Source organism: Gobio gobio (genome assembly GCF_949357685.1).
Source record: "Gobio gobio genome assembly, chromosome: 2".
NCBI lineage: Eukaryota > Metazoa > Chordata > Actinopteri > Cypriniformes > Gobionidae > Gobio > Gobio gobio.
Genome location: NC_137098.1, coordinates 11676454 through 11695387, shown reverse-complemented (window position 1 = coordinate 11695387; position 18934 = coordinate 11676454). Strand labels below are relative to the sequence as shown.

The 18934-nt window shown below is 36.2% G+C and overlaps 1 protein-coding gene across 1 annotated transcript in view; it reads right to left on the bottom strand.

Annotated features, from left to right (window-relative positions):
• The window catches only part of sec24d (SEC24 homolog D, COPII coat complex component), a 34086-nt gene extending 16712 nt beyond the window's left edge, over positions 1-17374 (bottom strand). The window contains exons 1-11 of the mRNA XM_079810619.1: positions 17278-17374; positions 14334-14531; positions 12674-12776; positions 12452-12594; positions 12120-12362; positions 9367-9521; positions 9175-9286; positions 8973-9100; positions 5045-5183; positions 4774-4889; positions 147-271 (exon numbers count right to left, since the gene is read on the bottom strand). Of these exons, the coding sequence (XP_079666745.1) occupies positions 147-271; positions 4774-4889; positions 5045-5183; positions 8973-9100; positions 9175-9286; positions 9367-9521; positions 12120-12362; positions 12452-12594; positions 12674-12776; positions 14334-14484 (1415 nt within the window). The 5' untranslated portion in view covers positions 14485-14531; positions 17278-17374. The remainder of the gene's footprint in view (positions 1-146; positions 272-4773; positions 4890-5044; positions 5184-8972; positions 9101-9174; positions 9287-9366; positions 9522-12119; positions 12363-12451; positions 12595-12673; positions 12777-14333; positions 14532-17277) is intronic.
• Between the last annotated feature and the right edge of the window lie 1560 nt (positions 17375-18934).

Below are 18934 nucleotides of genomic sequence, written 5' to 3'. Positions count from 1 at the left end.
AATTTTCCCTGAACACAGATTTTAACCTGACAGTCTTAATACAAAATCCATAAGTATTAGAGTTGAATGAAGAACAAGGATGATTTATAATCTTTCTCTCCCCCATTTCTTTAAATATAGACAGCAAACATTATCTCTCAACTTACTTTGGAAGTCGGTCAAGCAATGTCTTCAGTTCCTCGCATATTAGTTTGACAAGTCCACTTTTTATGTTGTTGTAGGAGACATCGATCATGAAGATGTAGGCAGGAGGATTAGGAGGCTTATTATTCTTAAAGACAGAAAAGAACATCACGGAAAGAATTATGTTAGTTCATGAACTTCAAAGTGTACTATTCTTGCTTGTTTTTTACAGATATATTTGAACTATATCATATTGCAGAGAACACATATAAAGTTCTCAATTATGTACAAGCACATCAATTGCATGAGAAAGCTTTTGCATTGCAATGTTTTGTATGAATGGATCACAATGTCCCAAAACACAAGCAGTAGGATCATGGTAAAGGCTTCTTGTTTTTACTCCCAATATGCAGTAGAGATCAGCTGTGATGATTTTATTAAGCATCGCAGGAGCTGATCCTCAAGTATTAATAAACATCTGAGAGAAACAGAAGAGCCCAGGCAGCAGATTATGGTGTCAGGCTGAGATGAGGAACCCAGGCACGGACTGAGGCCAAAAATGTGTCATGGATCTCTTTAGTCCGATAACTGAATTCAAATCATGTTCATTTGAGATTACAGCCTTTCACCCTGAACCGTGAGAACGTAATGCACAATGCATCAAAGGTTTCAAACGTTTACACTCCCTGGCTCTTGAGCATCAGTGAATGTTTGCAGCTTTTATAATAGCTATGTATGAGTCCCTAAATTGTCTTCAGATGGATCTCAAAATCATACAGTCACTGTTGGAAAGGATTCAAATGTCCTGTGCTCAGGACAAACAAGGAACATCCAGGTCGTGCATCGTCCAGGTAATGACACCGTTATTTAAATTAAGCGTAAATTTCTGAGCAAGGTCATTTTTTAAATTCAGCAATTGTTTTGTAATGAGAAATCGCTTACTGTAATTATATAATTTTTAATATTCTGCAGATACTGCAAGGTGAATGTAAACTTTTGACTTTGCATAGAACTATCATTCATATTGTGCAATTACACGTTCTATGCACTTCCAAAAGAGCAAGTTAACTTTCAGCTGACCTGCTGGCAGAGCAGTTTAACTCTATAGAATTTAGTTGTACTATCAATTAAAGGGTCATTTTTGTTGTACGCTGAGAATAAATGATTTTACTCATTTTAAAACATATATGTTTACTACCAAGACTTCAATGCATACGCCTGAACTAAATATTAGGGATGCACGATATATCGGCAACATATCGTTATCGGCCGATAAATTATTATTTTTGATGTTATCGTTATCGGTCCAATAAGAAAATTTGACCGATATAGTCAAGCCGATAGATAATGTATTATTTCCTTCAGCTGAGACGGACGCGCTGTCCACCATGATGGGTTTGAATTGCTCTAAATATGTTTGGAATCACTTCGAAAAGGAAAATATAGTTATGTGCAACATGTGCAGCACAAGTCTTCTATAATCTACATAAAATGATAATGAGAATAGAATAGGCTGTAAAAGAGCGTTGTGTTTCAGCTTGTTTGTTGAGGGAAGAGCGCGCCCACGGAGTTACACCTTCATGACGAGCACAGTCAAGTTCGCTTGTGCATTCACAGCCTTTTGTGCCATTGTAAGTTGTAATATTATATTTATTATTATTCTGTGTATGTAATATCATATAGGATGCGTTTGGTTGAGTTAATAAACGATGCAGTAAAGCACTTCATTGTACCGGTCTTTAGCTTCAGCGCGCGCCCACGGAGTTACACCTTCATGACGAGCACAGTCAAGTTTGCTTGTGCATTCACAGCCTTTTGTGCCATTGTAAGTTGTAATATTATATTTATTATTTTGTGTATATAATCCCATATAGGATGCGTTTGGTTGAGTTAATTAACGATGCAGTAAAGCACTTCATTGTACCGGCGCGCGCATTTCAAACAGAAATGCACAGCATTAATAACTGGGACTGTCCTATACATAACACTGCAATGAGAATATTTCTGTTATAAAACGTAGTGAATTATCTGGGTTTAGTTGTTTTTCAGCGCGCTGTTGTGGGAAGCGTCAACAACGCATTCTGACCAGCACAGTCAAGTTCGCTTGTGCATTCGCGTCATTTTAAGCATATTTAAGTCGTAATATTACGTTTTTGTAGTATAAACATTTGATTAAAGTCATATAGGATGTGTTTCGTTAAGTCAATAACCCGCAGTGCTTCACTGTACCGGTGATCATCTTAAGTTTCAGCACGCTCTCAAACAGGGGAAGAGCACCCACAGGAGTTATAACCCTTCACCTATGCGTGATTTTGTGCTAATATAAGTTGTAATATTATATTTATTTTGTATAAATATCTGATTGTTCTCATATATGATGCGTTTAGTTGTTACTTAAACTTCTAAGCGCTTCAGTTTATGGTTGTTCGTTCATTCTCTCCAGCTTCAGCGCGCTCTCTCAAACAGCAACATTATTCCTAATAGACTAAACTAATATTACAGATGTTTACTATTACTGTAATATTAAACATATATTTTTTTTCAAAAACACAGAAGCATTATTTTTTATAATTAGCACTTTTATTGTTCTCGTATCATTTCCATCAACAATATGGTTTGATTAAAACCATTTCTTTATCGTCTGTGCGGAGGTTATTTCATGCACTTGCATTCTGATTCTTTATTATGCAGCCTAAGTAATGCTGTTCAATTACTTGTTTGCATTATTTAGGTATATTATTTTTATTTTTTAGACAATATAATTTTTGGTAACATTTTACAAATAAGGTCTCATTTTATTAATGCATTAACTATCATGAACAAACAGAGAGCAATAACCTTTGTTTATTTTAGTAATAAAATGTTTGTGTTTTGTAACAGTCCATTCACAGTTCATACCTAATGTTAAAAGACACAACTTTGGGTCTGAATCTGTTGAGATTAACATGAACTAAAATTAATAAATCCTGTTGATGTATTGTTCATTCATTGTTGGTTAACTAATACTAACAAAAAAAAAATTTGGCCATAGGAGTGTAAAATTAATTTGAAAAGGTAAGGAATCTCACACTGGTTCAAATAGGCTACTGTAGTGTATAGGTTTGATTTATGTTGAAGTGTTTGGGACATGGCTTTTAATGGTGAGCCTTTTGTTTTTGTAATCAGGCTCTCAGAGTTTATTAAAATTTGTATTTAGATTTATCGGCCAATATATCGGTTATCGGCTTTCAAATATTAAGAATTATCGGTTATCGGTATCGGCCAAAATGTTCATATCGGTGCATCCCTACTAAATATGTGATGTGACAGCCAAGAAAGAAACCTTTCTCAGCAGCTTTCCGGGGCACGCTGACCCAATTTGGCCAAAAACACACATTCTCTAATAATCTACACACTCTCTTACCATTATCATTTGTATTTAGATCTTTATTTAAAATCTGAATGTGCCTATTGTAGACTTATCTATCAACTTGTCATTAGGGCTGGGCCGATAAACAATATCATATCAAATTGCGATAAAATTGATGTCGATAATGATGATAAACTCTGGACATTTTTACTCTATATGGATAACACCCAATCACACAGCAGCTTTTAACTTGCACAACAAAAGTACACACTCTACTGGCAAAGAAAACAACACGAGAAGGGAAAAATTTGTGGAAGCGGCGACGAACGTTAAATCTGAAGTGAAACTAACCTTGAGTTATCATCCACAGATGACGAATTTGTCGATAAAAGGTAGCACAAATTGTTACTCATTTGAACCGCTTTACACAGACTATTTATCCGCTCGGGTCAAAGTCCAAAAGGATCGGTCTCAGTCATGCAACCACTAAACTGAGATCCAGTGAGAAGCACTTGCATTCAACGAAAAAAAACAAATGTCTGTGATTTAAACTAACATTTAAACTGATTTAAACAGGAGAAGCAATACAGTCAGAAGGCTTTTCGATCTACAAAACTCCATAATTTACCATGGATTTACTGTTGTAACTAACTGCAGCATGGTAAAGAAATGCGGGATATTCTGGATATGATATGTATTAAAGTAGACATGTATTAAAAGGAGTAATGGAATATTACAGTATTTTTTGTGATTGAGCTATAGAATTTGTGCATTTATACTACATGTTCTTAGGCTAGGCCTGCTGTTTTTCATACAAATACCATAGAAACCATGTAGATATATTTTACCAAGGTAGTGAAGAGCTTTATGCATGATTTTAACTGTGGTTATCATGATCTAAATCTATGATACTATGGAAGACCAATGGTTAATTATAATAAAACTCAGTTAGAATATTTACATTTTACCATATAAAAATGAGCTTGTTATACATTAAGTAATGTATTTTGTTAAGGAAAAATGACTGGAAAAGTGTAAGGAATTTAAAAACGTGAAATGTTTATCATATTCTGACAATAAAAAGTAGCTTAAAACCACAATTAACAGTCTGATTTCTACAAATTTTACTTAGGAGGAAAAATCTGCCTTTAAATTTGAAAGAAAGAAATATTTTACATTTATCGTGATAATTATCAATATCGACTGATATGAAAAGATTTTAGAGATCATTTTTTGGCCATATTGCCCAGCCCTAGTTGTCGTTCTCATTGTTTAAACCTGGATGTTGTGAAGATTGTTACCTTGCAGTAATCCAACGTGGCAATGAACTCATATGAGCCCAAAGACAGTTCTGGTCTCTCATACAGATCCATTCTTCTCCCCATATGGTCCAGATGCTGGAAAAACTGCACTGGAACTAAGGTAGTGGAAAGACATTTTTAGAAACACTTTTTTTTTAAGCTATGATTGCACAGACAAATAATCCCTACCACATGCTGTCAGGAAACACAGCGTGCACATGCTGTGTGTAAGAATTAAGATCTCAGCAGTCTCCAATGGTACAGTACCAACCTTCATTAACACAGCTGCAGAAGCCACACTGGTAGCGTCGTCCTCCATCGGTAAACTGCATGTAAGGACACATGTAGGCCTTACAGCGGTTGCAGCGGATTGGTCCAGTCTCACCGTGATTTACAATGTACAGAGGAGTCTATAGAGCACAAGCAGATCACCGTGAGAATGAAAAATAAGACCAGCCATATGCCATACAGTGTGCTATAAATAGTTACACATACACTACAGTTCACAAGTTTGAGTTCAGCATTATTTTATTTTTTATTAATAGGCCTACTTTTATTCAGCAAGGATGCATTAAATGAATCAAAAGTGACAGTAAAGACATTTATGATGTTAAAAGGAACACGCCGACTTTTTGGGACTTTAGCTTATTCATTGTATCCCCCAGAGTTAGATAAGTCCATTCATACCATTCTCATCTCCGTGCGTGCCATAACTCTGTCTGACGCACCCACCGCTAGCCTAGCTTAGCACAAAGACTGGAGGCAAACGACTCCAACTAGCCTACTGCTCAATAAGTGACAAAATAACGCCAACATTTTCCTATTTACATGTTGTGATGTGTATAGTTACATCGTGTACAGCGCCTGAAAATAGGCTAACTTCCGTCAACATAACCAACGCACCTGCTTGCACAGAGAGCATGCTGGGGACTATTTTCAGGCACTGTGTAATATCATTGCGCCGGTGCACCCATGGTACCGTTTTGTTTTTTTAATAACATTTAAAATTTTACATTTATGCATTCAGCAGACGCTTTTATCCAAAGCTTGGACCTCTCCTCTTCTCCACTTACACTACATCACTGGGACCCATCATACAGGCACATGGCTTCTCATACCACTGCTATGCTCATGACACACAGCTCTACCTTTCGTTTCAACCAGATGATCCTACAGTAGCTACACGAATCTCGAGCTGTCTGGCGGACATCTCGGCGTGGATGCAAGAACATCATCTGCAGTTCAACCTGGCAAAGACTGAGCTTCTCATCTTCCCTGCCAATCTGACTCTACAACACGACTTCACCATCCAGCTGGGTTCATCCTTGTTTACCCCTTCAGGGTCATTCAGAAATCTTGGAGAGACCTTTGTTGACCAGCTGTCCTTCAAAGACCACATTTCAAAGACAGCTCGGTCATGAAGGTTTGCGCTGCACAACTTAAGGAAGATCAGACAATTCCTAACAGAGCACGCAACACAGCTTCTCGTCCAGACCCTGGTCATTTCTAGGCTTGACTACTGAAATGCGCTTCTGGCTGGACTTCCATTGTGTGCGATCCAACCGCTTCAAATGATTCAGAACACAGCGGCACGTCTTGTCTTTAACGAACCCAAAAGTGCCCATGTCACGCCACTCTTCATCTCTCTGCACTGGCTACCAACGAGCTCAACTCCTGCATACTTTGACTCGCTCCTACGAGTCTACACCCACTACACCCGATGAAGCCTTCGCTCAGCTAAGGAGCGACCATCACAGAGAGGCATGAAATCCCTTTCCAGAACCTTTTCATTCACCGTTCCTTGCTGGTGGAACGATCTTCCCACCTCCATCCGGAAGGCAGAATCACTGACAACATTCAAAAGACAGCTGAAAACTCATCTCTTCCGTGAGCACTTAACTCATCTTTAAAAAAAAAAAAAATACTCTATGGCCTTCCTATTCTAGCTTATGCTACTCTAAGTAATGTCCAAAACTGTTTCTTCGCCTCTTCGTGATGGATTGCATCCTGTATTCCTCAGCTGTAAGTCGCTTTGGATAAAAGTGTCTGCTAAATGCATAAATGTAAATGTAACATTTTAGATGGAAATGTTTAATTGTTACCTTCATTAACAGAAGACAAACAAATAAACCATACTAATCTGTAGATTTGTGGTTACTGTGCAGTTCAAATTAGGTTTACGAAGGTAAGATATAAAATACATCGATCTTAAAATTAAAAAAGGGTTAAGCTGAGAATTTTGTATTTTCTGTTTTCAGTCAACTTCTAAATTATTGTTGAACAATGTTTAATCATTGCCGTGTCATTTTAATAAGGTGACAGTTAAATCTGAGTTTTATGAAAGGCAGAGTAGCTTTATCATCATTTCAGTGCTATACAGCTTTTACAGTCAAACGAAAAAACGTTCCTCATTGATGCTGCAATATGGACATGTGGAGTAAATGCAAATGTGTACATGTGGATGGATTTCCTCCTTTATTTGACAGTACAATAAACTATTTATCTGACAAGTTCTGTGGAGACTGAGCTTAAACTAATTAGCCTCTTATAAGAATAATAACATTTCCTAAAAAGGCTCTGAAGCATAATAATGGTACAGCAATGAAAGGTTCCAGAGTTAAACAAGTCTTGAAGGCATCACAAGACACTATTAAACTACTGAAACAATAAACTGAGGGGACACCCATGAATAAGGTTTTGAACATATTCCAAAGGCAGTATTTTCCAAAGACAACACCATGGACAACAGTGTTAATTCTTAAAACAAAGTTTCATTTACTCAGCCAGCCTCATGTTGTTCTAAACCTGTATTATTTTCTTTTTTCCATGTAACACAAAAGGAGACGTTTAGCAGAATATTCACACAGCTCTTTTCCGTACAATGAAAGTGATTGATATCCAAACAGGACAAAAAACAAAACTCAAATCACATAAAATCTAAGATGATACTGAATGAATATGCACACAAAAGAGATTAGAGACCTTCGGTGGAGAGAAATGCTTTAAGTTAATAGCTTAATTTTGGATCTGTTCATTACACAAAATTATGGTATGACTTCAGAAGACTGGGAATAAATAAATCATATGGTACTGCCATTTTTTGGCCATTTTTGGAGCTTGACAACCCCTGGTCATCATTCACTTGCTTGTATGGAAAAAGAGCACACAAAAAACATCATCATCTCCTTTTGCGTATCACAGAAGGAAAGTAATATGGTTTGAAGCTAATTTTAATTTTGGAAAACCCCTAGTATCCTTTTAAGACCAGAATGACCCTTGTGAAAAAGAAGTGTGCTTAATTGTATTGAATGTGCTATTTTACTGCATTTTAAATCTTAAAAGTATATTTTTCAGAAAACTTTACTTGAAGATATAGCATTAATAAAATAAAAGGCCACTTAAGTGTACTTAAAGAGAGTACACTTTCATGCCCTTTCTTAGCACACTTAAGTAGACTTTTTAAAAAAAAAGTGTACTTTTTAATAATGTCATATTGAAATTTTAATTTAAAGCATATTTTAAATAATTATGTTTTAATAATCTTTTGTTTAATGTAACAGTAGTTTTATTCAATATTACATTTAAAGTTAATATATTTTGAATTTACTAAATTGCAACTTCATTACAAATGTGTAACAAATAGGCCTATATTTAAATACATGACATACAAGTTTCAATAGAAACTTCATTAATTAATATTTTAGTTTACCATAAATGCTTCTCAGTACATTCAGCAGTGCACGTTAGCCATATTTGAAAGACAATAGACAAAAAGTGTAAAGTACTATAATACTGTAATTTTGTTTTGTTTTTTAATTGCAATTCATCGCAATTAAGTGTCAGAAATGTAGGCAATTAAGTGTCTGAAATGTAAGCAATTCAGTGTCCATCACATTCAGTTTGCACTTAAATATTATTGTATACATGTACACTTATTCACAAGTATGCTAAAGGGGGGGGGGGGGGTTCACATGGGAAGATATGTATAGTTTTCCAGCACTAAACATTAGTTGCACGGTTTTTACCACATGTAAAACATACAAACAAATTCCTTAGAAATGGTCACTTATGTTGTAGCATTCCTCACTTGTAAATCATGTCATCATGTGTACAATAAATGTACAAAAAATAAACCTAGTGCATAAACTCAAAACCTTGAGAACTGCAAAAACTCAGAGTGCTGATAAAATGCAGCATACCTCATTTTTGGGCACGGTAGCGAAGGGTTTGATGATGGCTGCCAGAGGCACTTTGCACTGCTTTGCAAGGTCAGCAGTGCAAGGGAAGGAATATGTCGTGCACCGCATGAACCTTGGGCTGGCATTCCCTTAAAATTGCAACAAAATATATATATTAAACCATTTTTATGCTAATTTTAGAGTGAAGCGCAAAGATGCTTACCTTGATCCTGTACTGTGAAATCTGTGGTGACCAGTGGAGGCACCTGACCCCTGATGTTTGTGGCATACACTTGGCCTCCTCTCTTAGCCTGGTCATCATCAATCACTTGCGTCTGGAGGAGACAAGTCAGTGTACCTTGAAATGTGCACAAATTAAAATACTTTTAAACTTGTTTTTCTCTTTTTTTATTACCGGGCTTGGAATAGAGTCTGGGTCCAGTTTCTTCTGAGGAGGGCCTGCCATTTGGGATGGACCTCCAGGGAAGCCTCCTGGGAAAGCGCCTGTTTGTGGCCCTGCCATCTGTGGTCCTGCCATTTGTGCACCATACGGGCCTGCAATTGGGCTCCCTTTAGACCAGAAGCCAAAAGAAAGGTTATTTAAGCTTGTCAACATTTGCCCCTAAAAATAGTGTAGATGTGAAGTGTGTAGTTTCTACATCAACAAACGCATGAGGAAAATGTAGTTTTCTAACAGGTATTGCAAACAGTCTCCACTATCCTTCAGCATTTGGTGAGACAGATAGTCCCGTCCCAAACTCACACCATTGCTTGAGTCAATGTTGCCGAGTTGGGCTGAGGCCTCACAAAGCAGGATTAAGAGGCTAACCGCTAAAGACTGAGTCAACTTTGTGAAGGTGGATTGGTGTTTACATGGACTACGGATGAATACATATGCTATAGGTCAAAACTCTGACATTTTGTAATGTTTTTTCAATTTATTCCTGTGATGCAAAGCGGAATTTTCAGCATCATTCCTCAGAAATCATTCTAATATGCATTCTGATTTGCTGTTCAAGAAACATTTCTTATTATTATCAATGTTTAAAACAGAATTTCCTTTTTGTGGAAATCATACACTACCATTCAAACATTTGGGGTGAGTAAGATTAATCAAAGACACATTAAATTGATCAAAAGTCATATAATGCTATAAAATAAATCCTCTATATAAACTGCTGTTATTTTGAACTTTCTATTCTGAGAAAAATACATCACATTTTCCACAAAAATATAATGTTTTTAACATTGATAAAATAAGAGCCACTGTGAATAATTGAGTACCAATAATGACTGAGCTGCAAATCAGCATATTAGAATGATTTCTGAAGGATCATGTGACACTGAAAATTCCTCTTTGCATCACAGGAATAAATTACATTTTATAATATGTTCAAATAGAAAACAGGTATTTTAAATTATAATAATATCTAACAATATTACTGTCATCACTTCATTTTGGTCATATAAATGGAATGTGAGAGACTTTTTAACACTATCAAATTACACACTTCCCCTTTAAATGTATGTTTTTGAATAATTTCTTTGCAGGACTCCAGACTAACAATTGAGAGCAGTGGCACCGGTGCCACTAAGTTCTACAGATTGTAGCGCCAGCTCCTGATTTGGTGGCACTGGAGGAAAATGAAAATTATCATTAAGTTAATTTAATCATAAAATTACAATTGTTTTGCATTGTTTTGACAATAAGTGCAGTTACTAATAATATTACATGTTTGTTTATTGAAAATTTAACAGTGAAGCACTGAGCTTGAATTGATGTGCAAATAAAATGAACTTTTAGTAACAACAGTAATGTGCAAAAATCTTAGACTGGGTAAACCCAGCCCGATCTGTCGGCGATTTGATTTCACCCTGCAGCTCAGGCTGGAAACTTGTACACATTTCTATCCTGCTTCTGTTACAAATTTGCGGGGACCAATCACAAACCGGCTTATCCACCTGGTGTGCTATTGGCGGGTTTAACACAATGATGGATAGAAAAGTGATGGATCGATGGTCTGAATGGTTTAAGGACTATCCAATTTCGTACAGAGTCATTTGAACTATGCCCGTTGATCACACCTCTTGTGGTCTGATTGGTTGAAGAACTATCTAATTTCGTACAGAGTCATTTGAACTATGCCCGTTGATCACACCTCTTGTGGTCTGATTGGTTGAAGGACTATCTAATTTCATACAGCGTCATTTGAACTAAGCCCTTTGATCACGCCTCTTGTGCAGGAGAAAACACAGCGCAGACTCCCCAGACCAATGTTCACTCATAAAAGATTAAGCTTGGTCTGATGATAGCCAGACAACAAAAATCTAATATTTATAGGGAAATGTAAATATTCTACTCTTATTAAATATACTGTTGTTCTTGTGAAATGTCTAATAAGTCAAATAAGTGCTCCTCTGCCGCCATCTACTGTTTATAGTGGTAATTTCATGTCTTTTTTAAATAAAAGTGCTACACCTTTAAACTTTTAGTTTTACAAATCATCACATTAAAAATAATATTAAAATCTGATAATATTTAGAGCTTTTACGTGCTGAAAAATATGTGAATTTCACTCTCGAAAGGTTGTGAGAACCCTGAGATGAATAATGTAAAAAAAAAACAAAAAAAACATTCAACTATTTCTTCCACAATATCATGGGGTATTACCACATTAAATCCATGGTGAATGTTTATTTTGTGGAATGAAACCCCTGAATGTTTCAATGTTTTTCCTGGTTTTCACGTCAAGGCTGTTTGATCTGATATCTGTGGTTTATAACAGAGAGTTCTGCGCTAGATCTCGCAGTAGCAATGCTATTAATACTGTGGTGAATTCAAGCGCTTTCTCACTGGATCTCTCAGTGCTGTGTTTTAACGGTGTCACGGGATCGGCCCATGTATGAGCTCGCGCTGTCTATTATTGCTCCGAGCTGATAAACGTTCCGCGCAGCACAGATAAAACGAGCAGCGCGGCCCCATTCTGCTTTCGTTTCATTTGCCGTTTGATGTTTATCATATGTGACAGAAATGGCAGCTCTTATTAGTTGGGCTCCGCGGTGGTCGCACCAGTGCGACCTCTAACAAAATCTAGTCACACCAGCAGGAAAAAAGGTCGTAGTCTGGAGCCCTGCTTTGTCATTGTTGCAGAATTTCCAAGTTTTAACCTGGTTGCTGTTGATAGGCTTGGGGTCCAAGTGGTGGTTGGTGGACACCTGGTCCAGGTGGGCCAGACATTCCCATTGGTGGAGCTTGCATAGAACCCATAGTGGCCATTGGTGGAAGAGATCCTAATGAAGACGGCTGTTGTCCAGGTGGAGAAAGTGGCGGATGTCCCATTGCAGGTGGTGGTGATGTTTGAAACTGTTGTGGTGCTGCTGAGCTTGAAGGAGACTGCATAGGCCTTTGACCTATAGATCATGGTAAATGGGTATAAAATGGGCCAGTTAAACATCCACTATCTGAACTTCAAATTCATATAAAACGGCATCTAACTTACCATATCCTGCAATGTTCATGGCACTCATTTGATTGGTCAGCTGTTGAGTTGGAGGTGGGGCTTGTGCCATACTATAAAACGCACTTTGAGGAGGCTGCCCATAAGCAGACATGGATGAAGCTGAAGCAGCAGGAGGAGCGAAACTAATAGGAGTAAAAAAACATATTAGGAGGAGCTACATATTAAATGATTCACTTTCAACAACATTGAACTAGTGTTTACCTGGGGGGATGGGCCCCGTTCTGCTGAATGTTCGCCCCATACTGGCTGGATACTGGCGGTGGAGGCATCCCAGAAGGAGAGGAGGCAGGTGGCTTGAACACACCTAGAAAATCAGCATTCATTTCATGCAAGCACATAATACTGTGGGAAAAATAAGTAACCAACAGAATATGCAACTAGTCTATTAGAACATAGGGCTGTGCAATTTTTAAATTTTGGCTTCTCTGACAATAATGAAAACATGATTATCGAGATAAAACAATTAAGCTTGGTTTATACTTTTATGCGTCCGCACAAGCGCGAAGGTGCACGTGGCAAAAATGAAGTCAATCGCGGAGTGGGCAGTAGTGTGCTTTGAGTGCACAAGACCCCATTTCATTTGGCGGTGTGCAGGGCTTTTTTTTTTTCTTTCGGCTCGAATTCGAGGCGAATCTAGCCGAGCATGATGTCTCTTCACGTAGTTGCTAATGTTTACAAATGAGCCTACAATAGCATAATAGGCCTTTTTAATGAACATAAAAATCCACTTTTAATAAAAAAAAAGTTCACGAGACTAAATTAAAAGGTTAAGTAAAATTAGAAAATGTTTAAAGGAACACACCGACTTTTTGGGACTTTAGCTTATTCACCGTATTAGATAAGTTAGATAAGGCCATATACATACTGTATCATTCTCATCTCTGTGCGTGCCATAACTCTGTCTGACGCACCCACCGCTGGCCTAGCTTAGCACAAAGACTGGAGGTAAACGGCTCCAGCTAGCCTACTGCTCAATAAGTGACAAAATAACGCCAACATTTTCCTATTTACATGTTGTGATGTGTATAGTTACATCGTGTACTAAGACCGACAGAAAATGAAAAGTTTTCTAGACCGATATGGCTAGGAACTATACTCTCATTCCTGCATAGTAATCAAGGAACTTTGTTGCTGTACCATGGGTGCAGCGGTGCAATAATTCCTTTAAGAGATCGTTAATTTAGTTGTATGCATACATGTTCTCATATCCATATATTTTATTTTAATGTCACAAGTAATAATCTCAAGATTTACTGGGTTTTACTCAAATCTTTTGTAGTGTGGTTTTGGTAAAGTTTACTAAAGTAAACCGTCTCATGTGTGTACCTTACTTCTTCACTCCGAGTCGCCCTCTGTCGTTTCAAATAATAGTACAACGGCGAGCACGTCAAGTATAAACGCCTCGTTCGTTTGGGGAGGTGCGCGCAGTTAGCGGAGGATTGCACTGCGGAACCAGACGAAAGTATTTCTTTATTGTGTCGGATTCTGCTGTTTTTCTTTAAAGCGGTGCACTTTTGTCCGTTCTTAAAAGCCCAAATCAGTCAAATCATGTAACGTGACTATTGTAAAATGGCGAGTGTTCACATAACCAGTTGGGAAATACATGGATTGGATACAATTTGGTTATATCGCCAACTCCTAATCGAGATACATTTTTGAGATTATGAACTTTTGGCATAATCAAACAGCCTTACGAGAACATGGAGGATGTTATATCAGATGGAAGTATAATGAAGAACAGTTTCCTAAGTCTCTGTTTATTTAGGCTGAGGCTTTGCTGAGACGCCTATATCAAGAACAAGATGAAACTTGCCAGTATTACAACAACAGAACTGAAAAAAAAGAAGATGATTCATTTTACCTGTTGGTGGGGCAGAATAACCCTGTGGTGGGGATCCATAGGCCCCATAATGCGACTGAGGTGGGGGGTTCCCAAATCCAGTAGAGTATCCAACCATTCCAGCCTGGGCCTGGGAGTATGGAGGGGTGGCAACGTAACCTTGCTGACTCATCCTACTGTTATACCTCTTTCATTCCAGTCTGGGACAAAAAAGGTGACCTGTGAAAAAAAACAGACCGCATTACAATCTACTTGATATGTTGGCAATGTGACGTTCCACATGTTTCTAACAAACGCTATTCATTTTGCAGGTTTAAAATAGACATACACAGAAATGGCAGGAAATAGACATAAACGTTTCGTTTTAAAACATCAAATCTTCCATTCTATGTGTTGTATTCAGCACAACACTAACAAAAGACGCACACTTTAGCATACTAAGGGTACTTATACTTTAGTGTGAGCTGAATGACGTGTTTTCAGGCACTTAACTGCATGTTGACTGCAATCAAATTAAAATGTACTGTAAATGTATATCAAGTGCAATTACCTAAACTTTACAGTGTTTTTTGAGCCACTTAAGTGAAGCTGCAATTTAAAATAATATATTAACTTTAAATATAATATAAAATTACACACAGTGATTAAAATGTAGTGCTTTAGTAAGTTATTCAACACATCACAATATTTACTGTACGACAAAAGATTCTTAAAACATAATGATTTTAAAATGTACAAGTAAAGCTTTTAATTTTCATTATTACAAAGAACACATTTTAAAAGTGTACTTAGTGTGTTATAAACAGTCTTAAAAGTGGCCTTTTATTTAATTAATATTATCTGCAATTAAAGATAAAAAACACTTAAAATTTGAAGTGCACATTCAATACAATTAAGCGCACTTCTTTTTCAGAAGGGAAGATTTCCTTTGCAAGAATGAATGAAAGGCAGAGTCAATGTGTTGTAAAAAGATGAGATAATGAAATGTTTTCTACAGTGAGTTTCCCTGATAGCATTAACTCAACCCTAAGCACGTGTGATCATGAACTTTGACCCTTTGACATATACACTAGAGATAAGAGGACTTTATGATAACACTATCTTGCCAAGAATACAAACTAAAAATGTGAATATAATGGTTTGATTTTGTGTCCAGCCATCAAATTAATGAATTAACTAAATAACTTACCATAAATAATACAGCAATGTACTAGCAATATATTGAAATAATTTTGGTAACTGTATATTTTAAATGTCTTAACTCTGTATTTAATTAAATCATGTCCTGATAATATACCAACACTTGGTTTCAAGCCACAATATGTAATTTTCCGCCGCTAGAAGTCACTTATTCAAAACAAAGGCGTAGTTTAATGACGCCTGGATTTCGGGGAGCTTTTATTATGCCGCAAACGACCACTTCCGCTTTTTCCGGTCATGCGTAAGTGGGGTAACGCAGCGCTGTTTTATCATATTAGATACATTTATTTGAGTGTGTTGAAAGTTATGTTATAATGCTTCTCTGTGTATTCGCTTGGCGGCTGCTATGAGACACTTGTTGCACACTGTAGTAAAGCTAGATCGATATTAGGCATGGTAAAACATGGTACTCGCGGTAAATCACGAAAACAAGATTTAAACAAAAAGACTAACTGTGTTGAGCTGTATAACAATGATTAATTTTCTGTCGATGAATGTATCCAAACAGCTGCTCACCTGTCTAATAAAAAGAAAAAACGCGAGGGTACCGCAGGTATTATGTCATTGATAGGTGACGCACGGACACAGTCCATGTCCTGTTTAAAATTGCTTATTTATTTCTATGGATTTAAAAATTCTTGGAAATAATGTGGGATAATGTAAGTACACAAGTCAACAAAATATATAACATTGTTCTAGTGGATTTTGAATATTTTAATAAAAAAATCTTACATATTGTGCCTTTAAATATACTGGTGTTAATACTGGTAATAGAATGAAAGGCAACATAAATAGAAGTAAAACCAAAAAAAAATGCTACTTGATAATGTATCATAAAAAACTCCAATGTACACTACTGATAACAAAAACATAAAAAGTTATGCTTCATGCAGGGAATTTCCCATAAAGGTGATTCATATTTTTTGTTTATTTTAAATAAATCAGTAAAACACACGGTTTTCGAAAATATAATATTGTTTTTTCACAGCTAATCACATATCAGGTATTTACTGAATTAAAACGTTTAGAGAATATGCAATAAAATAACTAACATTCCTCCAATGTAATTATAGGCCTAGTTAAAATATACTTTGTATCTATTAATAAACTAATGTCCCAACTCCATATGTAACACAGCAGAGCTAAAAATAAAAAATAAATAAAAACAACAGCAAATAGATACTAAGCTGTCCTCTGGTTTACTAAACACAAATTTGAAACTAAACTGGACATGGGCAGGTCTTTCTCTCTAATTATTTTCAAGAGTGGCCTTTCTGAGAAATCATGTCAGTATTTCTGCAAGAGGCCTTTAACTCTAAGGGTAATTTTACTTGTTATCATTCAACACATACGATAATCAGAAGACTGATGACATAATAGAGATGCTTGAGTGATACAGTACAAACCAGTACAGTATCAGTCTGCCATTGCCCCGAACTGCCACGTCGAAGACCGTTATGACAGACCTGTAATGTTCCAGTGAGCTACAGCTGACTTTACTGAATAAAGTCCATATTGAAACACTTCAGCACATGCCGTGGACAAAATCGATTGATTAATAAGGAGGCGTGTGCACCAGCTGTCACTCCGCTGATACAAAGTTACGAAATATTTTTTGCTAGACACGGAAACTGACATTTAAGCCAAACTTACAAAATGATTTAAAGAATGGCGCTTGTAAACTACATTCAAAATAAGGGTGCCTTTCAAAAAACATATTTGGTTTGTTTGTTTATTAGTACATATCAAAATAATAGAGACTTACCTGAGAGAAAACGATGAACTGCGTCCTTTCCTCTGATGTTGAATTGCGTGCCGAGAGTGCCACGTCAAACTCCAGCACAGCGCACCGGTGTCTGCGTACACGGCGTCATACAGCAGGCGCCTCTGCGCATGCGCACGCTGGTGGGAATCACTACACGTCAGCAAGGACACAGATGTGCGTGGTGAGCAAATGCAATTCTGTGTTGGCCTTAAAAGAGAATGAGAACAGCTTCTTGAATGAAAATATTATTCAAGACTGCTCACCATGTGCATATTTTTCTGTTGTTTAGTGTTGTGCACAATGTGTTGAATGAATGTGATAGTGTTACAGTCACTATGGAGAACATTTTTGTTACAATCCTAATACTTTGTATTTTATGAGGGATTATAGCCAACGGACACTTTTCAGGCTTCTTGTTTTCCCATATAGAAAATATCCACAGTCACACACCCAAGCCAAACGGTATACTATGAGAATTTAAGGACTACTTTTGATCAACTTTTTTTTTTTTTATAGTTACTTTCTGTTTTGTGTCTCCCAGGTTATCCTTGTGAAAAAGAAGTATACTGTTAAAAATAATTCGTATTACCCACTTTAAAAGAATATACTTTGTAAGCTGAATGTAATGTTTCCAGACACTTAACTGCATTTATTTTAAATTAAATAAAAATATAATTTAAATTTATTTTCAATGCAATTAGTTGAACGTAAGAGTGTTTTTGACCTACTTAAGTAGGACTAAAGTACATTTTAATACGTAATTTCATAATTGCTTCTATTGTCTTTTACATATTGATCAAGTGTACTATTGAATGTACTGACAAGCATTTATGATATAAACAAAATATATTTTAATATAATTTCTATTGAAAGTTGTATGTCATGTATTTAAATAGCCCCGTTTGTAATTACATTTGCAATTTATTTTTAATTTAATTTGTAATTTATTTGTTAAGCTGAAGATGCAATTTGATACAGTACATTTAAAAACGATTAACTTTAATATCAAATAACACACTAACAAATTAAATTTAAATGTATTTATTTATTATATTATTATATAATAAATATAAATCTTTAATTATATAAAGTAAAACTTAAAACATGTGCTTGTGTATGTTGTCAACACATCAAAATAAGTGGATACTTCTTTAAAGCATGGCAAAAGTTTATTAAAACATAATTATTTACATACTTCATGTACAGTTTTATGTAAAAATGTACTTTTTAAAAGTTTAAAGGTTTTAAGTGTGTTAAGAAATATAGTTATGAACATGTACATACACGCTACGTATGTTATTTACCTACTTGAATCTGTGGGCAGGGCTACTGAACTTTAGGGTTTGTGATGTCACCGACCCGGGAAGAAGCTTGCTGTAGTCCCTACCAGCCATTTGTTGTAGTCCTTAAAAATACATTTCTGTAAAATAAATATCTCCCTTTGCTTTGAACTTTGAGTGTCGTAATTTTATAGATGTTGATTATGCTCAAACAGCAACATTTGTGCTCATAATCAAAGACTCCTTTAAGTGGCCTTTTATTCCATTAATATGATATCTTCAAATAGATTTTTAAAATATATTTTTAAGATTTGAAGTACACTAAAAGTACACAATAAATACAATAAAGTTATCTTTCTGTTTGTCTTTGATAGATT